Source organism: Homalodisca vitripennis, chromosome 4 (genome assembly GCF_021130785.1).
Source record: "Homalodisca vitripennis isolate AUS2020 chromosome 4, UT_GWSS_2.1, whole genome shotgun sequence".
NCBI classification, from domain to species: Eukaryota; Metazoa; Arthropoda; class Insecta; order Hemiptera; family Cicadellidae; genus Homalodisca; species Homalodisca vitripennis.
The window spans coordinates 164666156-164689809 of record NC_060210.1 but is presented as its reverse complement, the minus strand read 5'-3'; the positions used below and the strand labels follow the sequence as shown (position 1 = coordinate 164689809).

At 35.6% G+C, this 23654-nt stretch overlaps 1 protein-coding gene across 1 annotated transcript in view; it reads right to left on the bottom strand.

Moving 5' to 3' along the window:
• The window catches only part of LOC124360521 (O-acyltransferase like protein-like), an 83096-nt gene extending 72965 nt beyond the window's left edge, over positions 1-10131 (bottom strand). The window contains exon 1 of the mRNA XM_046814215.1: positions 9156-10131. Coding sequence (XP_046670171.1) covers positions 9156-9780 — 625 coding nt within the window. The 5' untranslated portion in view covers positions 9781-10131. The remainder of the gene's footprint in view (positions 1-9155) is intronic.
• Between the last annotated feature and the right edge of the window lie 13523 nt (positions 10132-23654).

Genomic DNA, 23654 nt, shown 5'->3' with positions numbered 1-23654 from the left:
CTGAAGGACAACAATTTTGCCTATGTAGAAATAAAGCAATAGCATTGCTTATTTCGTTCTCGATGTATCGTCTCACTTCACTAAAACTCAGCCAAATCCCATGAAGAACTATCACCATCATCGATCTCGATTTGCCTATATAGCGATGAAGAATCATTCAAATTTAAGGTGTATAGGTCAAATAAATCTTGAAGTACCCTGAGTGACATGTTTCATTATAGCCCAACAAATCCTATGGATGGATATCCTATAAAAACGAAGCTTCATATAAAATATAAGTTCCGAGAGACCGTTCTTGAGATATCTCACGAAAGATAGGCTTCGCTTCGCTAGCACTCAGCCAAATACCATGAGGAAAAATGCACCATTATCGAACTCCATGTTGCGTATATATATAGTATTGACTTTTTCTTTTTATATGTTGTGTTTCTTGCTCTCTTGATATTTATATTATGCTTCCTGAAGATGTGGGTATCACATCCCACGAAATATATAGAAGCTTTATATATTTGTTTTTCATTTAAATAAGTGAAATAATATATAAGTAAAGCTTCATGAAAAATGTTGTCTATATCTTAATAACTCAGAGCGCAGAGAGAAATGAAATTTCGCCAGGTCTCCGCAATGACAGACTTCGTAACGCTCCGTCAATTACTTTACTGCACTTAGAGAGGTTCCTGTGAAAGGAACATATGTCAAGGTAACGGTAGTGATTAGGTAAAGTGATGTTAGTCAATATCCCCCTCGTATCATCGCCAACAGTCGGTACGGCCTTGACATCACGATACAGAGACGGGTTGTTCAAAGTGAATATACGTAAATGCATTTCGTTACTTTAATTACTACGTTAAAAATAGGTTAAATAAACCGACGCAGCGGAGTGTCAAATGGCTCGACAGAACTTAATGAAAGAGTTACTCCATTAATACGAAGATACCTCTATTAGAAATGTTGGTCCCAAAAACAATACACTTTATTGTTTCTTGGACTAAGTGAAATGTTATGAACCAAGTTTCTAGGACTTTTCTATGAACAGTTTTCGCATAGATAGGTAGATAGACTGAATTCCTTCGATCTTTCGATCCAAAAATCAATGTTTCTTTCTTGGGCCAGGAGGGACTTACGTGCCAAGCTTCAAGTCTCTAGGACCTTCATATCAAGATTTATGGTACTGACAGGCGACAAGAGATATAAAAGGACTGCCCTTTGACCTTTTAACCCGAAAACTAATAACGCTCTTCCTTAGATCAGGTGGAATCCATATCAAACTTCAAGTCTCCAGTACCTTTCACAAGTTATCAAGAATTATCGCACTGACAGGCGACAAGAGATATAAACGGACTGCCCTTTGACCTTTTAACCCGAAAACCAATACAGCTCTTCCTTAGATCAGGTGGAACCCATATCAAACTTCAAGTCTCCAGTACCTTTCACAAGTTATCAAGAATTATCGCACTGACAGGCGACAAGAGATATAAACGGACTGCCCTTTGACCTTTTAACCCAAAAACCAATGCAGCTGTTCCTTTGATCAGGTGGAACCCATATCAAACTTCAAGTCTCCAGTACCTTTCACAAGTTATCAAGAATTATCGCAAAAAACGGAAAGTCTGGTGGATAACAGGATTTAAAAAAGGTTCTGTCACCATAGGCAAATACCTTAAAACTAATTTATATTGGTCAATTTATAATTTCACGTAAATAAAAATAAAGAAGTATCAGAATTATTAAGTACCATGAACCGCATTCCAATAATTTTGATATTATTCAACCTTATCTAGATTGTAGATATTCTTTACGTTTATTATCCACCGAAGTAAGATATCAGATTGCATATCTCAAAACATAGTGTTACTGATTTCTTGTATAACTTAACTATGATAAATATCCGGGGAAAAACTCCTGGGTCTTTAAATGTTCACAATCTTTCAATCGTCAAAAACAAACTTAAAACAAAGAATTTTGTATTTATGTTTATCACATTAAATTTAAATTTGCTTTAAAAACGTTAAGTTAACATCCCTGACCTAACCGTTATATGAGGAGTATTACGATTAACACAGTATCAACGACATAAGTAGACCTAGCAGTAGATTAATCGTTATATACACGTGTAAAACACACACACACACGGGTATATAACGATTACTTGGTCACAACAAGGTATTGATATCCTGTGTGGTTAACATTGAAAACACTCCTAAAGAGATTAGGGTTAACCTGTCCGTATCAAATTTCGCATCTCAAGGTCTTATGCTTATTTAAACGTAAGTATTTGGAAGTACTTCGCTTGTAATGATTGAATTACATGGTAACATTGACGTTTCTCAAGGGTTTCCCGTGATTTCCACACGACACTAAAATAGGAATGACCTTGAATCATGAGACCCAACTGTGCACTTCCTAACAATATCAATGTTCAAAATTATCACAGTGTTTCAAAATATCAGGATTTCCGGATCTTTTCCAACGCTCTTACGACACAAGAAACCAGTAACACAAACGACTGATTTATTTTATCATTGGAGGATGGCAAGCGTCGGAAGAAAGTCCAGCCACCTTCACTTCATAGTGAAGCCTTCACTCATGTAAGGCCATTGTGAAAAACGAATTTTAAACAAAGTATTAACACAGTACTTACAGGAATAATCCTGCTTTTATAAACATATGAAAAAACTTGTGTTCCTGTGGTGATAAAAACCCCGTATAAAATGGATAGTAACTTAGGGTTCTGACGTACCTAATTAACATCAACACTAAATGCAGTGTTCACTAGTGGATGTGACGTTAAAGTTAATAAAAGTAATACGGTATCAAATTAAAATTTCTAAAACAGAAATATTAAAAAATATAAAAAAACATTCTGTATCTATGTTTTAGAATCTGAAAACCTAAATGATTGATGAGTGTTACTGTTTTAAGACATAGCTGATGTCATGACGCAGGAAAAGAAGTATTTAGGTCTACTTTAAACATCGAAAGCTGTTTCATACCATCGTGAAATTATACGTCTGGTCATACGTCAGATGGCAACACAATTTATGTGTGGTTCAAATATACATTAAACGAGTTAATATGAGAAAGTTGATATCTGACTGTCCGGTTTTTTGCTAATTACATCTGTCTAGATTCCGGAGGGAGTGGTGGTATAATTATTGTGTCAGAGCCCGTAAACGCGGTGTGTGTACTGGTTTTCGTCTACATTAATATTTTCAACAAAGTAGTAACACATTATGAGTTATAACGTACACGCTTATCTCTCTCTATCTCTGTTTTAATATTTCAACTAATTATTGTAAGTATGAAAGTAAGCATTTTTCTGTCATGCTTTCATAATGAGCACGACTTCTAATGCCTACGTAATTTTCGTAAATCCTTCAGACTGTTACATCTACTGCAAAATCTGAGTTCTGTTTACGTCTAAATTCTACACCTCTTATATGAACTTCATAGCTAACCTATTCCTTCGACATTTAGCCCGATTTTACCTATTTTGTGTGTTATTTTTAAATACACAACATTTTAAAATTGTTAAAAGATCACAGATCCGCTGATGACCTGGTGTATCTTCCGGTTACCAGATACACTGGTAAACTCCAACAAAACTGTAAACTACTGTATATGTCACGCTACTGCGTATTACATGTAGGTACGTATTATGAACAACGTAATACGCTACACTACGTGTCGCGTAACAGGCTCCACCGAAGTTGTATACAAAATGTCATAGCTCATTTAAATGAAATGAAATATGCCTTTATTCAAGAGGCGGAGTTAGGGCTATTTAGCCCTCTCTACCACTCAACCTCACATAATATACAGATATATATATATTAACATTAAATATCCTTAAAACTATAACAAATTACATTTTAAATTAAAATTAAAATTTAACCAAAATATATACTACTATATAATAATTAAAAATCAAATTTATCAGCTTAATATGTAGAAAAATGTCAAACAAAGATAAATTAAAACTTAAATTAACAATATACTTTTTAAAGAATTTCTTGTTATTACTACATTCATTCTCTCAAACACACAGCCTGACCACAAGCACGCCACGAGCACCGTTACCCATTCATTCATTTCATTATTGACAGATGGAACGACAGACAATCATACAGAAAATAAATGTTTATATCCTCCAAAAAACAAAAGAGAACCATTATCGTCAAATGTAGCTCATTCAGGTCGCAGAGGGGATTTAGCTATTTTTTTCATTACAACTCGATTATTATACACAGATAATCGAGTCGTGTTCCCTTTATTGCGTCAACTGAGTGACAGATTCAAAGACACTCAGCCACATTTCATGGTTCGACAATGTACTATTAAAAAATTCATTCTGGCCTATGTAGACACTTTTCCATAGACCAAAATGAATTCACTAAGTTTGATGAGCCAATGAAGTCTCCAGATGAAACCTTTCTCGAGATATCTTTCCACTTGATACATTAACTTTTGTGTCCATCAAATTAGGTTTTATATCAATGTTTAAATGACAAAAGTCTAAACTGGGTGTACTTGGTGGTTACCATAAATTCATGCTGTATGTGTAGCTGACGCCAATAATGTATGGGCTTGTACAAAATAATGCGGGCTTTTGAATACAACTGCCGTTATTTTAATAGATTGAGTGAAATTGGTACAGAGACAGTTTGGATGATGACAGTTGGTATAAGCAGTAGTTTGGATGAGTTAGCCAGTTTCAAGGCGGCTATTCCCTAGCAACATTTTTATCTTTAATAATTTACATCATAAATCCAAAATGATAGGCCTGCTTTTAATGAAGCAACTATAATCGTTTCTCAGTTAGTAGGCAGTATTAATATATATTGTGTTTTACAACCTCTTGTCCACTTATCCACATAATTCATGCACAAGCAAGCTCCCACATCTGAGATTTTTGCTTAAATTGTGATTGAATGTAGGAGGCAGAGCCTCGTGATGTATATTTTGTCTTGCAGGTTTGCCAACACAAACGATGTCACCGAACTCCATCGCCGCATTGTGATATTGTGACACAGCTCCGGAGTCGGATCAGCTGTTGCAATGTAATCGCTCTGTTGATGAAAGTTATCAACTACACCATCATTAGAGTTGCTCAATCCTCGCTTCGGTGGTTCATATCCATCGCGAACATCGGATGTGTTTTATAACACCACCACATGAGATATAACACTCATTTATAACATAAACCGCCATGTTAGATGTGAACTGTATGTACGAGTGAAATAAATTAACACGTAACATCGGATGTGTTTTATAACAACACCACCACGTGAGATATAACACTCATTTATAACATAAACTGCCATGAGTATAGTCTACATAGTATGTACGAGTGAAATAAATTAACACGTAACATTATATGTGGTCGCATTGAAAAATGTATGGTAATTTATGAACACGGTTATATCATACCTCCCTCCACCAATTATCTGGTGATCTCCTCTTCTCCAATTTTAGAATTTTTTCTATTATAAAAATTATCCGATATTAAAACTATTAACAATTTTAAAATTGGTATATGCTACACTTAACTCTGGAGATCCTAGGTATTTGACTGACAAATTAATGTTGGAAACAAGCGCAAGAGAGACAAGAATGACATCATCAATGTTTGTTATTCCTCGCCGCCGAACCTCAACTTACAATAAATCATTTGTCGTTACTGCTTGCCGAGCATGGAATTCCCTTCCTAGTCATATTAAGTCAGTTGCGAGTCGAAACCGGTTTGGAACCTTACTGAAAGCTCAATTGCTAGAAAAAATGTCAGCGATGGTTTAGTTGGGGTAGGCTGAGTAAGACTATTTGAGTAGTATTGTGTATGAATGTCATTATAACATAAACTGCCATGAGTATAGTCTACATAGTATGTACGGGTGAAATAAATTATCATGTAACATTATATGTGGTCGCATTGAAAAATGTATGGTAATTTATGAACACGGTTATATCATACCTCCCTCCACCAATTATCTGGTGATCTCCTCTTCTCCAATTTTAGAATTTTTTCTATTATAAAATTATCCGATATTAAACTATTAACAATTTTAAAATTGGTATATGCTACACTTAACTCTGGAGATCCTAGGTATTTGACTGACAAATTAATGTTGGAAACAAGCGCAAAAGAGAGACAAGAATGACATCATCAATGTTTGTTATTCCTCGCCGCCGAACCTTAACTTACAATAAATCATTTGTCGTTACTGCTTGCCGAGCATGGAATTCCCTTCCTAGCCATATTAAGTCAGTTGCGAGTCGAAACCGGTTTGGAACCTTACTGAAAGCTCAATTGCTAGAAAAAATGTCAGCGATGGTTTAGTTGGGGTAGGCTGAGTAAGACTATTTGAGTAGTATTGTGTATGAATGCATTATTCACATTGAATGTTTTAAGAGACATTTATTGTTGTTTATCATTGCTTTTTCCAAATGTTGTAGTAGATTTACTTGACTTATGAAATATTATTATTATATTAGGATTAATTGTAAGACTAGGTCATAACTTCGTCCCTTTGTTCAATATGTTAAAAATATAGTCATTTGCCATTTCTTATTTTGTCCACTTCCTAAGTTATAAGGATGCTCTTCTATATCTAGTTATAATAAAAATTACTTAAAATTGGTATATGCTACACTTAACTCTGGAGATCCTAGGTATTTGACTGACAAATTAATGTTGGAAACAAGCGCAAGAGAGACAAGAATGACATCATCAATGTTTGTTATTCCTCGCCGCCGAACCTCAACTTACAATAACTCACATACGAATTCTGAAACGAATTATTGTAAAAAATATTTAATAGAGTATTGTTAAATTTTACTCTAGAATTCAGATACAATTATTTCGATAATTTCATAACTACAGATAATTACACTACAAATGTCGGTTAACATTAAAACTACAAACAATAAAAATACATACGGCTCAAAAATGAATTAAAAACATAATGAGGTGACAAAAACATTTTTTTCAGTCAAATAATAATCGAGGTCAATATTCAGTTTAACTTAAAGACAAGGTAATAGTACGTATATCAAATATCGCGTAAATTTGCATACAAAATGTCAAGGACACAGCTCATTTTATTATTGAGATGCTCTGCAGACAGACAGACAGACAGACACACAGAAGGTAAATTTTGACAGCCCTTTCCTTCGTGATGGCAACATATAAACTTCCTAAAGGTTAATATTACTTTCACAATTGATTGTAGCAATTTAATTTAAAGTAAACTTGTAAAAGTATAACCCATACAGATTAAACTTAAAAATATATTATACACATCGCGAAATATCAAGTAACATAAGTTCATTACATTCATGTCACCGCAATGACGTCATATCCAAAAAGTTTCGTTTTTTCGAAGCCTGTTGCTAGTGTTTAAACGTCCTGAGACCTACCGCTAAGTTCCAATAGAAATAACAACAATTCATGTGAACTCGCATCGCTTTCGATGATGTCTGTAAGTTGTATGTAGACGTTTAACAAAGCTAACGAGCTCGCCTGTAGTGTCAAGAAAGTGGGAAAGTAAGCATGCTTAGAGTCTGGGTGCTAAGTGTGCTAAGCGGCCCTATAGCTGCACACCACAAACACTTAGCATGTTACAGCTCTTGTAGTCACCTACATTAGTGCGTCCGTTATGTATTTCTATACGTCTTCAAATATGCTCTACTATGCTGAAACGATTTTCCACTTAATACTTCTGAAATAACTGCTTATTATAATAGTCCTGAACTGCATATAGACGAATAGTAAGACGTGTCTTTGTCACACAGCACAAAAGTAGTTATGAGATAATTGATACTACTACTAGTCTCGACCTCTAACAGTCATATCGACGTCAGAGGATGTTAGAAGTCGAAACTAGTAGAAGTACTAATAAATATTATCAGTAATATTAATCACTCAATTTTCGAATTCGACAGAACTGATAGCAATAACTAGGATCTCGATTTACATGTATTTTGTTTTTCTTCTTTACTCAATATACTCCAAATTATCGTATCTATGAAATACAAACTTTCAATCGGTGACCTATCTCCTCTATAAAGTAAGATTTAGCTGTACGATCCGCTACATAAAGTTACACAAGTTGTCTCGTTCAACAAGTTCATCACACAATGTGTCAGGTGCCCTAGTACGCTTGCCGTCTTTTGACTACACGTACATAGTTATTTTATAATTTGTAAATATCCGAATGTTTTTCATTTTATCCATATGCAATAATCAGTATATCAATATTAGTTATTCAATCAAAATAATTTCTAAGTAATTTAAATTAGAAAGATCACATACGAAAAACTTTAAACATTAACAAAACATTAACGGTAAAATGATTGTCCTAACTTATTATTACTTGAAGAAAGAAAATTGTCAAAAATTTTAGCTTACTATGCGACAAAAGAGAGTAGGTATTTTATCAATTTCAATGTTACAAATAATTTATATACTAAGGAATAACAGACGGGGTACTTTTCTGCCATTATTATAGTGCTACACAATGAAACTTCGAAGAGGGCCTGATTAGAAATTCATTAATGGCTATTGCTAAAAGTATGTTACCACTTAAAACTTTACATATGTGCTTAAAAACATTGATCTTAAATTCAAGATTTTATTAAATTCAAGAAGGCGCGAGTAGTTTTATGATAAAGTTGTGTATCATTAGAAGGTTTTCCTGAAATAAAAGGTGGATTTTAAATAAAAGTTCTACACATATAAAATTTTTACGATATTAAATAAACGGAACACTTCATAGCACTTTAAATTAAAATAAATTATTAGCATGAACAACCATGATAATTTGGTGGTTTGAAATATAAAAAATAACATCAAAGTAGTTACTTTAGTCCAAAACACATTTTTATTGGCTTAAGATTTAATTTGACGATTATTTAATTTAATTCAATAACTACCCAAATAGTTATTGAAAGAACTAAGGTATACGATTTGTTTTGGCAAGCTATGCCTACTGAAGTAAGTATACATCAAACACAGTACATACATAATATTAAATCTGATTCAAAAATTCACGTTGATTTCAAGATAATGTTAAAATACAGTGATATGTTTAAGACTACCAAATAAATTAATAGGCAACTGAGTCATTATATATGGTGATAAGAAATTGTGAACTTACTCTGAAGGGCCCAAAGGTCGCCACGCCTCAACGCCTGAAGGAAGACGGTCATGTCCCTGTGACACTGAGGAGTCACCTGGATGTCTCTGGTCCGATTCCACACAACGGCAAGCCGAGAAGCACTATAAATGTCCAATAAGTCCTCCAAAGGCTGAATCTCCGTCGATGACTCATTTCTAACCGAAGGTTTGACACGCGTCATTCCGACCACCTTTTGTATGACAGGGAGGCGACTTGGGGATAAATCGTTTTTGCTGGGTTCTGTTTCAGCTTCATCTGAGCCAGAATTCGTCGTAGAGGAGCTTTTACTTGTCGAATCGGGAAATCGGAAGTTTCTGAGTTCCCGCTTGGTCGAAACAGTCGAAGTGGAAGCACTCACCCTGACAGTCGTGATAGGGTCCGAGAGGTTCTGCTGAACCGAGTACTCCGAGAGCTCGAGATGCGGAGCAGAGCCATCCTGAACAATCTCCGTAGTTTCCAATTTTTCATCGCTAATGAATTCGGTTTTTGTAGAATTTATCGGATCAACCACAATATCTTCACAAGTTACGGTCCACGCTGTCACCACCACAAGATACACAAGGACACACCCCTTCCCTAGCAGTGCTTTAGGGAAATTAACCATCTTAAGAATTTAAAGGATAATGAATAATAAATATGTTGATTAATACTCGAAATAAATAAATAGGTTTGCAATCAGTGTCAACTGAATCTAGTCCCCATAACGTCCGGATAATTAGTGGAATCAGAATATTAAGTACACTTTATATTCATTGTTCTTACCAAATCACTTTTGATTCACGCTGTTTTCACTAATAGGCTTATAAAATGTAAATTTTCCTAAATATATATTTAATTTAGTTTTAGTTGCAAATGTATAAAGATCCGATCGCTGTCCCGCTTGTGTACCTAAAGTCGGAAGATAAGAAGATTGGCGCGAACAATACTGTCAACTGAGCGAAGTACAGTGCTGGCCCGACCGGCAGGGGACTACGGTATGGGGAGGGGGTGTACCGGGCCTTTCTCCTACTCTCTCCCCTCTCTGGTAACGTGCGTGTGTCTTGTTATTCAATAGCAGCTGCCGTCATAAAGGACCTGCTACACAGTCTTGCTTAATCCGTTACATATCTTGCTCTACTTTCGACCAGCTGACCCACATATAAACCGGCAATAAAATGCACCTTCTGCTGTGTTACCTGATGTTAAAGAACGAGAATTAAGTGTGAGCAGGGCAAGATTTTGGACTGAAGAAATATCGGTATAGAATATAGAGAATCGATACACGGACTATCAAAGGGTTTTGTTTTGTACCTATACTTGACCAGTATCGTCTTCTAAGTTATGACATTATTTGCTGAGGAAACGCTTTCAAAATTTATTGGGTGATTTCATACCAGAAGAGGGCCGTTTTAAGTAATGTTTGGACTTGCTTAAAGTGTTGGTGTGATGTTTTCGTTGATGAAGACCTTATGTCTTCCTTTTTTATATACAATACTCTGTTTCTACAGTCAATTTGTATAATATGCATTATTCTCCAATGCTAAAACAAAGGTATGACACTACAGTGGGAATAAGTTTATTTTCGACAGTCATATATATGAGTATATATGATTATATATATGAGTTTATGTATATATATATATATATATATATATATATATATATATATATATGAGTAAATGAATATTTACTACTATTTGTGAGACGTATCTATAATATATATATATTCACCGACACACTAACGTGAACTAAATAAAATTAAAAATAATTGTTAGCTTATATGACTAAGCTAATATGACAATGACCTATGCCACTGAATAAGATCCCAGTCTAACACCACACTAGTGATGAAGAAGATGCCGAAGGACGAAGAAAGTGGAAGATGCTGGAGCAGGAAGGTTGCGTCACCTCACGAAACTAACCTGTTCCACGACCACGACCACGACCACGGCGGGCGGACGGGCTGACGGGCTGACGAGTACGACACGCGCGTGTTGGCGATGCTGGACCGAGCAGATAGAATAGAAAGTGGATGACTTACAGCTGTTGGTTCACGGTCCTGAACGTGATCTACATCACGGCTTCCACATTTCCAGGCTCCAGTGTTTCAAATGACCTGATTCTATTTATCAGCTATTCCTAGCGTTTAAGTCTCCACTCAAATGAATTTACAAATCGACTTCATAAGATGGTGTTTATCGGTTCATAAGACTACGAGTCTACCAGTGCCTTTACTATTTCACAAAAACAAGTGTATGAAAAGGAAATCTGTCAAATAATGACATTTTGCATGCTTATTTATGCTCTGTACGAACCTCTAAACAAAGGAGTGAAATCGAAATGGACTGTGATAACCTCTATATAACTGACCACTGGCGTATCCAAGAGCGAATTTTGGGGGTTACAACCTCGTCCTCATGACATATCATACCGGTGTAATCAAACAGGATAGACGATTTGAGAAAATTAATTAACAAAATAAATATTTTACATTACTCAAAATGGACTTTTCATTGCGTATGTATATAAACTACCTAGTACTAACCCTAACTTTTTGTAAACCTGGCTATGATACTGGAACTGACAGAAAACTACAAGTAAAATAAACATAAACTATTTGTCACGGAATCTTTTTAGTACAGTGGTTATTCAAAATAGTACTGTCAATAGACAGTGTAACGGAGTGTTGTATTATTTGATCATGTAAAATTAAATTGTTTTGGATGTATGTAAATTTAAATTAACATTCTGGATAACTGAATCTCATGTACAGGTTCTACAATAATAACGAACTACATGCTAACTTAACTACATCACTGTAGTTTTATGTAACTTATGTTACTAGCAAAGGAACCCCATAACTGGGTCATTTAATAAACCTTCTGAGATCACTACTAGAAATTTATTATGTTGACGATTTATTTATATTCTCATTAGTACCGTATCAAATGGTATGCAACACTTTCAGTTGCAATAAAACGTTTACAAATTGGGAAAAATTTATTTCAATTACTTGTAGAAAGCCAAAGAAGAATCTTATGATTTATGATATGAAATTCACGCATTGTCTCCAAGTAGAGTAAAAATCCAAAAGAATTGAAGTAAACGCTGTGTATTGAAATGCTAAAAGACTGAGTTATCTCATTCATAGCTTATACTAATTTTCAAAATGTTTCCTCGGCGAAAGGATAAGAAGGCAGCATTGTATCTTTTATTTCTATCCATCGCAAACCGATAGAATTTTTGTGCTCATTATATTAGTATTTTGAAGCGGAAGTCATAATGGACACAGGAGGACCTCAAGAACGACCGACGACGACTGCTGCCACTGATGTTGACTTGCACAACATCAACCGCTGCTGTATATCCTGGATCTTCTGGTAGCACAGATATGTTGAGTCACTGGGCCAGTGATAACGTCGTTACAGGTGTACACTTAACAGCTGACTGTTACCTCATACAGCTGAGATACTACTTCCGGTACACCTCTCGCTCCCGGCTGCGCGGTAACCGTAGAGTCACTGGGTTATCCTGGCGCAGTGTATGTACACGTAAAAACATCTACTATATAAATCCAGTGTCTTGTCAGGTGATACTATAGACAGAGAAATAGTATTAACGGCTACACCGAATTCAACAGATGTGGTGTCACTCGTTTCCTTTGGGAGATATACAAAACCAAATTACAGCAGTTTTAACTTAAGGTGGTATAAATGAGCAAAAAAGTTCACATGACCGTACGTCCTAAAACCTTTAGTTTTCCGTCTATCTGTCTGTATGCGTTTTTTATTTAAAAAATATATCTTTTGAACCAGTGTAGATAAAGTTATGAAACTTTAGAATTGTATTAACTTTTGGTATACCATTTTGAAAATAAAATATTAACAAATCCTTTTATCCGTTTTAAAATAATGGACGTTTAAATTATTTCATAAAAATAACTCAAAACCGACTAACGTCCGCCATTTTGAAACGGGCAAAAGGATTTTGTTAATATTTTATTTTAAAAAAGGTCTACCAAAGGTTATAACAATTCTAAAGTTTTATAACTTTATCTTAACTATATCAAAGATATAATTTTTTAAATAAAAACACATACCGACGGATAGACGGAAAATTAAAGGTTTTAGGGCATACCTTCACATGAACTTTTTTATTCGGTTTATGTGTAGAACAAAATCCCAAAGTATTGGAATACATTTTACTGCACACCCTGTATACAAGCAATTGCTTTCTTTAAGACACATATTAAAATTAATTTTTATTTTATTAAATTATATTTAATTAAAAAGTATATACTGTCCTTAAGTATTAAATGAATAAAATACCCTGCAGTTATAACCAATATATCTACATATTAAACTTTTTTATTTTCAGCTGTTTTTATTTAGGCCTAAATAGAAAACTGCATAAATGTCCTACTTTAAATGGCTGTTTTTTTCTTGTGGAAAGATTAAACTCTAGTGTATATTTCTAGCTGTTGGAAAGTTAACTTGAAGGGCTATGAATTTAAAATTAAATAAATATATTTTCTCAACCAAAAATCGATTGCATTACCTTAAACATACAGGTATGTTAATTTTTCCAATACATTGTTGGTTTTCAATCAATGGACCAATTTATGTTATAGAAAGTCAAGTAAGTACATAGTAGAAAAAGACAAAATAGTCGCTTGTCAATTGATTTTTAAGATTCCACATCTTAAACAAGAAGCATGGGAAATAAAGATTGTACCGATTGTATTAAATAATAATTCTGGGGTAACTGGATTACCGGTGGAAGGAGTAGTCCCAGAAGAATGATAAGGACTGGACTGTACAAAAGAGGCTGCGATGCGCGCCTCGCCGATAGCTCCTTCCACCGGTAATCCAGTTACCCCAGAATTATTATTTAATACAATCGGTACAAAGATAAATCACAGTTTTTCGAAATCTCCACCGTATATGAGGGGCAAGGTCATGGTTCTCAGAACGACAGATCACTGAGTTGATTTAGGGGGAGCCATAACACTTAATGGGTAAAAAGAAATCTAAACGCAAAACTTAAAAGATATTTCAGTGTAGGTTATAAGTGTTTACTATGTGTGTATTAATTTTTATTTTATTAAATTATATTTAATTAAAAAGTATATACTGTCCTTAAGTATTAAATGAATAAAATACCCTGCAGTTATAACCAATATATCTACATATTAAACTTTTTTATTTTCAGCTGTTTTTATTTAGGCCTAAATAGAAAACTGCATAAATGTCCTACTTTATGCTTATCAGTTAAATTATGTTTTATTTTCTGGTACTAGTATTTACTGGAAGTAGTAATTAACAAACGTTACACGGAAAAAATACCTCCTGGTATTAAATATAAAAGAATTGCTATGGAACTTCAGTGTTAAAACTGTCCGCATCAAACTTAAAGAAGCCGTCCGAAATACGAAAAAGAAAAACGTACTACTGTTTATAATGTATTGGTACTTAGTCACTAAACAGAATTATTTTAAAAACTGTATTTATCTCCAATCGACTTAAACATGTAAACAGTATTTAGAGTTTTAACATATCTAGACTTCATATCACGTTTGGTTAAAACAAAGGTAATGTAAATTGCGTAAGTCAAATTTTCAGAAAATATTAACTTAAGTACGCAAAGTGGCGAGTTCACCTAAAATGTACGAGTAGGAGCTATACACAAACTCAGTCTCACAGTAAATCAATAACCTTATTTAAATGTCACTACATAACAGTTGCAAATTTGAATGAGCTAGTAATTAATAACAATTAGACGTTTGTGTCGCTTTGAAACTCATCTCCAAGTTATATCACCATTACCACGAGTTGCGTCCAATCTCGATTGTATCTATGATATCTACAAATTTTGAGCAAATTCGGTTATTTTTTAACAAAATTTTCTAAATTACCACTTGTAATTGTTTCTGGAGTGAAAAGGTACCAGTGTCATGATTTCGGCGGTACTTTGAGGTATGGGAAGTTGTCTCACAGTATCTCGTCATTGATGGCTCTTGTCAACTCAGGTGGTAGGTATGGGAAGTTGTCTCACAGTATCTCGTCATTGATGGCTCTTGTCAACTCACGGCGGTAGGTATGGGAAGTTGTCTCACAGTATCTCGTCATTGATGGCTCTTGTCAACTCACGGCGGTAGGTATGGGAAGTTGTCTCACAGTATCTCGTCATTGATGGCTCTTGTCAACTCACGGCGGTAGGTATGGGAAGTTGTCTCACAGTATCTCGTCATTGATGGCTCTTGTCAACTCAGGTGGTGATAGGGCTATGTATTTCTGTAAAGTCATCGTTTTATCTTGGCCGTCAAGAGTTCCTATCCGCTCGAGGACATCAATGTCGTGGAACCAATAGATCTTTATGCAATAAAACCATACCCACTGGAGGCCCGCATGGTCACTGACATATGTAAATAGGTTATTCATTGTGTAGGTCTCGTGACAATGGGGACTTGGGTATGCATTTCAAAATAGTTTATATGTTATTGCTGACGCTGACCAAACAAGCATTATTGGTATAAACTCTCTGAGACGAGTGTGATCCTGGATAGCCACCTCGGGTCGCCGATGTCTCGAATCGCTTCCTCTTGTCATATCACATTTGGTCTCAGCCCAACTTTTCCTGCAATGGAGAAAACTTAACAATCTAAAACATGTGACTTTGCATTTTAAAGTATTATCTCACTGACATATTGTAAAATCACGATTTAGCAATTATCTAAACTCTACGAACGACTTACTATTCCCGGGCGGTCTTCCTTAACTCTCTTGGAATTGGCATTAAGTGGGCATTATTCATAGAGAAACCCTTGTTAGGAGGAGACTTCAATACAAATCTTCTCTCCTCGTCTTATAACTCCAAACAAATTGTCAGGTTTGTTTGTTACACAACACGGGACTCGTCGTGACGGATCGTACTACCTGACTTTCAAAAAATTGTTAAACAAAAATATTTATTTTGTTAGGTGCTTGTTCCATAATAGTGGCAAACATTTGTAATTTAAACCTCCTCTAAATATCAAAGATCTTTGCAAGGTGCAGTCGAGAATTTTACTCATTATTTGTATAAGTAACCAGGAAAAGTTTAGAAAGCTCTTTCTTGATGAGTCTTAAAAAAGAGCACTGTTTAAATATTACGACCCGCAGGTATAAAGTACCATGGACAGGTATGAAGTAGACGCTAACCGGTTAAACTATCATATAAATTCTTATTAGTTGTGGAGGAAGCAATCTTGACTTTGAGAACAATTTATTCATGATCCATCTAAGATTGTCTTCATTAAGAAACAAAATCTTAAATTTTTTTCAAAAACTGTTTAGAAACAACCGCAAGTCTCTTGTCGCTGTAACATGAATCAGGTCTGTCTTTCTTTTTCTTCAAATATGTTATGCATTGTCATTTTTCAGGAACACTGAGATCCCAAATGCAGCTCTTTTTTAAAGAACAGTTTTAAGAATATTTTTTATAAACAAACTTGTTCTGGTTTGAATAAAAAATTGTTTCTCGTCTACAAGTAATGGTTGTCTTTCAATTCTTAAATCAAGAAAAATACGAGTAATTTTTTACATTAACAGAATTTGACGTGAACAAATTAACCTTAACTCTTTCAGCACATATTTATACTACCTGTTTTTTTTCAGATTCTAAAAGAGGGTGATTTTAAATATTATTATTTTCTTCACTAAATCTGCTAAAATTCGTTTTTTTTTAATTTATGTTGCAGAATTTACCTTAATTTAGCTTACTGACTGACACAATATCATTCACTGTAAGAACAATATTCTCTTTCTTAAATTTAGGCAGCCACAATATTCGAATGTAGTCGAAAACAAATTCTTCTCTCCAAACTTGAAGAGTATTGAGTAAGAGATTATCTACTGACCTTTCTAAATTGCTATTCAATAGGTCTTGCTTAATCTGTTCAAAGTTAAAGCAAAGAAGTTCCACTTTTGTTTAATTTTGATGCTACTAAAACCTGAGTACCTCTACGCACTATTGTCTACACAACTTTTCCTATATGTTGAAATCTATCCAATTAGATCTGAATTAAAATCCATGACGATTATATGAATCTAGAATCTGTAGAATTTTCTGACCTTTGGCAAGGCCCGGTCGGAGGCAGCCCCATTATTCACGGCCTTCGGCAGCCCCCAGGCCTCCGGCATGTTTCGGCCTCTGGCATATTTGGCAGTTCGTGATGTTTGAGAGCTCTAGCAGGCCTCGGCGTCTGGCACCTCTCGACCTCTGAAGCTCTCAGCCTCTAGCCGCTCCCATCCTCTAGCAAATCTCGACCCCTTGCAGGTTTTGGTCTCTACTATGTCGCGGCCTCTGGATGCTCTCCACCTCTGTCAGTCCTGGGGTTTGAGAGCTCTCAATCTCTAGGACTTCCCGGACTCTTGCAAGGCATAGCTTCGCTATCTACAGGCCTCTGTCAGGTATTGACCACTGGTAGCTCCCGGACAGTGAGCTTATAGCCTCTATGACCTCTTGGGCTTTAGCAGGCCGTGGCCTCTTGTAAAAGTTAATTTAGCAGGTAGCGGCCACTGGCAGGTATAAGTCTTTTGCAGCTTCGGACCTTTCAGGCTCTGGTATCTTAAAAAATATCAGTGTTATGATTATTTCCATATAATGTTCATACCATTGTCGTTGAAATACACCCGATAACAAAGCGTTTAGAATAAAACTATGTACATAATTGTTTGTATCCTAGGATCATTCTTATTGTCGATAAGGATGACTAAAATCCATGCTCGGTTAACGTTTATAAATGTAAATGCTAATTTTGGTTAAATTCGCTCCAACTACAATGTATTCAGAGTATTTGTACATTTTATGGATACGATCCTATGTATCCATCCCCTTCTCAAAGAGCGGTGAACAACCAACGTTTGTTAAAATGTATTGTATAGAAAGTCCATGTCGATTATGGTTAAAATATATCCAACCGCAAGACATCTGTAGTAGTTGTGCATAAAACGGTTTTCGTCGGGGGACTCTTTATCCTTGGTGTCTATAAAACCATCCAACTACAAAGCGTGTAGCGTAATTGTTTATAAGATAGTTGTAACTATAAGTGTTCGCCCCTTGTCTCTACAACGTACTGAATGCGCACCCAGGGTAAACAATTATCGTGTAGAACGTCCATTTGAATAAGATCAACCCAATCACAGTACCTATTTTTGTAGAAAAAGGTCCTGATGCTCCACCCTCAAACCCGTTGGCCTCAAAAACTAACCTACCTTGCCATTCACTTGTAGAATGTTCGTACCAAGTTTCGTAAAGATATGTTAAGAATTGCGGCTACAATCGCGATGATAACATACATTTAGAATGTTTACATTTACATGCTGCAATAGGTAGATTAGAAAATTACCTAAAATTAATAAGATAAATTTTAATAATTGTGTAAGAACTAAATTAGTACTTAATCGAATTCGACCTACATAAAATACAAAGTTGACTATCGTTCTAAACAATTTGGTATTTCGTGATCGTAGTCTGAGGGAGACGAAATCAAACCATTTTTCATTTTGGGGATTCGCAGTGTGTCATTGCCTGAGAGAATTTTTGACTTTTATACTAGAGTTTGACATCGGTTGTACTATGGAAAGTAACTAACTACTGGTACATTTTAAGAACCGGTTATAGTAGGGACCATCTGGATTGTTGCTCCATGTCAGTTAAACATGCACATTTACAACCTTAGTGTTAATCATAGAATTATAGTATACCATTTAAAAAGACTTTTGATAGCCAAACTATCTCATGACTTCAAGGAAAACTCTAGTTATGTTTCAATCAAAACATCTCTTTTTAGTTCCATAAAGTATTTATTTTAATTTATTATTACGTTCGATCTAATAGCAGTAATAACGAAGTGTATGCATAATACTTTTATGTCAATTGTAATACTGTACCATAAACATTTCAACTAACAGAATAGCTAAAGTTTATGTGCTTGGGTACACAACGGCAAAAAGTTGTTTTAACATAAAAAAGTTATAAATCAATAACACAATGTTATTTTCAAACACAACTTGAAAATGTTCTCTTGTTGTTGTTGAATGTTGTTGTTTTGTTTGTTTGTGTTACAATATAAGAAACAAACAGGTCGTGGACAGAAATACTATAACATTTTACAGTGTTATTATTACAATGTATATTTACTCATTTCTCAGATCCGTAAACCTTACACTGTACCGACTCTCTACATTACACTGCCTCTTAAAATATGTAGTCTTTGGGAAATGGGCGTGAATCTCGGTCTCACCATAATGGTCCTAACAATCACATAACAGACAATAAGGTCACCAGATCCAAGAAAGAGGTTGAATGAAAGAATTATAACAGATGCTAGAACTGTCTCGGGGTATCGCCACTAAGCCCACGTACAGATAAGAGAGGCGTTGTACCTACCTGTGAGAATCTCGCTGATCACCCGATTCTAGAGGAAAAACAAACACCACAAATTTGACTCCAATGCCACAACCATAATTACTGAAGGAATTCTCCAATCTTTGGTTGCCATCGAGCAGTTCAGCTCAATCCTTCTTGTTTATACTCGATTGGATATTGTGGCTTAGTCTCAAAATCGTATCCAAATTATTGGATTCGTTAAGATATTAACGAACATTTGAGCCAGGTGACGCAGTCAGAGCAATAAGGAAAAATCGCTGAGCTGAGTCTGTCATGCCTTCCCCTCTAAAATGTTATTGCAGAAATAACTATCTAGCTGACATAACAAATTGATTTGTCAACCATGGAAATATTGAAGAATTGAAGAATTGAATTTATTTCCAACAGCAAATATGTACAGTCATTAACAAAATACAATCTTTGGAAAGACTGACCACTTTTACAAGTAGTGTGGCCAGTGCGAGTACTTAAATTACAAGTATCTTATCTGCGTCCAGATAAAAGTTCAATTGTATCAGCCGGGCTGCTCTCTGTGGCGTCCACATAAGTCTTATCACTACTATTTATCTAAAACACTACGAACTTAAACTCAGAACCAAATCTAAAACCGAACTAAAATCTTTCAAAACAGATTTTAAAATATATATCTTTTTAAAATATACAAGCAGGCGAGCGAAGGATCTGGCACGTAGTCGTCCACTTCGGTGACAATGGTGACGATGGCGCGTGTGGGTCATCTCGGATTGTACCGAGAAAGGATTCATAAAACTAAGAGGCGGCGTGGGGGAGGAAATATACAAGCGGGCGAGCGAAGGATCTGGCACGTAGTCGTCCACTTCGGTGACAATGGTGACGATGGCGCGTGTGGGTCATCTCGGATTGTACCGAAAAAGAAAGGATTCATAAAACTAAGAGGCGGCGTGGGGGAGGAAATATCTGCAGGCTTGTAGGTTACGTTTGACACCCTGTAACAGCTGACTGGTGTTTTAAAATAATAAATAAATATCCGTGTTCCATACAATGTTATCATAGTATAGTTAGATTACACACCTTTTTTGATGTATTATCCAATGGGAAACAGAAACTTTCGGAAGGTTATCATAACAGTTTGAAAGAGTTATGGCAGGGAGATTTGGAGTGAGATATCTCGTAATGACATAATCTCTTATAGATTGTTAATAACATTTAACGCAAAATTCAAGTTATAAGCACAGAGTTAAAATTGATAACGGCACAAGTCTCACTTAACAAATATAGTAAATATGGTTTGGATAGGATAAGGAGTATAGCATATTTGCATATCTATTTCCCCCGAATATAGGCCTACTATACAGAATCTTCCAACAAATACGTAAACCTATTAACCCTTTCAATCCCAAAGACCGTATACACTTACGTCAAAAATATCTGCGGAGTTCCCGGCTATCTTCATAACAATTCAGCGTCCGATTGTACGGACTTCCACATAATTATTGTTCTGAAATATACAAAACATAAAAACTTTCATTTGCAGTTTGCAATATAGTTGTGTGGATTGAACTAGGTTTTACAAATGATACAGAATGTATAATGGATTACCATCCATTAGAGTGAACCAGCTGGAAATTATAACTAACTACTCATTTTATTTTTTGTTGAGTGTCGAGGGTGTCACGAATTTTGTTATAAGTGTAAAAATGTTAGGTGATTAAGCTGATAACAAAAAATTGTTCAAAACTTACAGCAGTAAAATGCAGCTGTTTAGTTATAACAATAAGTAGATCATTAATCAACAGTTATACTGCATTCACAACTCGATTAGTGTACACGGTTTGAGAGCCTGTTAAAAGTCCCGGTAACAAAAAAAGGTCGAATATAGACAGCTGAGGAGTAAAACAGTAACTCCCTGTAACAGTAATCCTACAACTCAAATCAGCAGATGTCGAGGTTACATTCGATTAACAATCAATATGAATAACTAACTGAGGTGAACATTATTAAGGACCGAGAGGGCTTGAAAAAGTGTCGTTGTCCGTCGTCTGTGCTACAACCTTAGATAGAAAGGTTATAGAGACATGAAAACTTGGTCCAAAGAAGAGCCCTATTGTCTTTAAGGTTAAAGGTTCAAAGGGCAGTCCGCATGTCTGTCTATTCGGTAACTCTTGATAGAAAGGTCAATATTCAATAGTCAATTTTTTTATTGCGGAGACAAAATACATTTGTATGGCAAAACGTCAAATATGTTAAAATTTGGACATACACACCACATCGGGCTCTCATTCAGACATACATTTGAACACTCATTCCACGTTCATCCACACCAATAATTCCCACTTCGTTCGAGGAGTCAGTCTTGTTATTGTGTGGTCTCCCAGTCATATTCCAGAAATTCTTTTACATTGTAAAAGGCATTTGACGCTAAACAGCGTTATAAACGAGTTTTTAACGCCTTGAGCGTAGAGGCTTTTCTTAATTCATTAGGCAATCTGTTAATAAAATGAACCCCTGCCTGTGAAGGCAAGCGTTCATAAACCACCGTCCTGTGTCTCCCAGTTCGGTAGTTGTCTCTGCCTCTAGTCCCGTACAAATGAATGTCTCGGCCCGCAATCAAGCACATTTAGACATACAATACAACGTTTGTTTTCTAAAATGTAGAGGCTAGGCAGAGTTAACAGTTGCAACCTTTTGAAAAGTTGACCTGCACGACTCTCTAAACTTCAATTTTTGCAATGGTCCGGATCGCTCGCTTCTGTAACTTAAACACTCTTTGAAAATTGGTTACTTGGCACAGGCACCCCACCAGTACCAATCCGTAAGTGAGGTGTGGATAAATGAAGCATAATACGCCGTTATCAGAACTTGACTTGGGCAGTATTTGGCTAGAGACCTCAGAACATAAATGCCTGAGGCTAATTTTGAGCAAACGTTATCGATGTGAACATTCCATGTCAAACCTTGATCAAGGTAAATTCAAAGGAATTTTGAGGAATAGACTTCTTCTACTATTGTATCGCTAACATAACGCTAGGTCCATACTCAAAGTCTACTGGGTGTAAAAGTGAAATTTAAACGTTAGATTTAGATGAATTTGTATTTAGATTGAGGCTATGAAAATGTTGGACACAATTGTTCATTCCAACAAATGCGTTTTGTTCCAAATCTGATTTGAAGATTCGTTAAAACAAAGAGTCGTATCAAATGCATACTGCACGATTTTCCCGTATGGCAGTGATGATTTTATGTCATTAACATAAAGCAGGAAGATAATTGGACTGAGAATGGATCCTTGAGGAACTCCATAACTCATATTCACAGAATTTGAAATATGATTAGAAATTTGGACAACTTGAGTTCTATGACTTAGGAATGAACTAAGCCATGTGAGAGGCACGCATCGAATGCCATGCGATTCCAGTCTGTCAAGCAGTGTAATATGGTCAACACAATCGAAAAGCTTTAGATAAATCGAGAAACACACTTAAAAGTGCTTAAAGAGAAACACACACTACACAGTTATTCATGAGTGTAGGATTGTCTTTTTTTAAAGATAGGGGTTACTTTTGACATCTTCAGGAGTGAGAGAAAAACCCCCAATTGAAATGAGGAATTTATTGAAGGCGGTCAGAGGCCTCACAATATGCTTCGAGCATTTTTTTATGAGCAACATTGAGTTTGAATTAAGATCATTCGATTTTTTGGCTGGGAGCTGCTGAATAATACTGACGAGCTCTTTCTCGTCGACCGGTGCAAGCCCATAGAGGCTGATGGAATTTGTCTTCTCGTGGAGTTTGCTAGAGGAGCCGATGGCCCCGAGGACCTTGGTCACAAGCCACAGTTGCAAAAAAACTTGTTAAGCTCGTAAGGTCTAGGGTCCTTGAGACTTGAAACTTGGTCCAAGGAAGAGCCCTATTGACTTTAAGGTTAAAGGTTCAAAGGGCAGCAGTCCGCATGGTCTGTCTATTCGGTTAACTCTTGATAGAAAGGTCTTTGAGACTTGAAACTTGGTCCTAGGAAGAGCCCTATTGACTTTAAGGTTAAAGGTTCAAAAAGCAGTCCGCATGTCTGTCTATTCGGTAACTCTTGATAGAA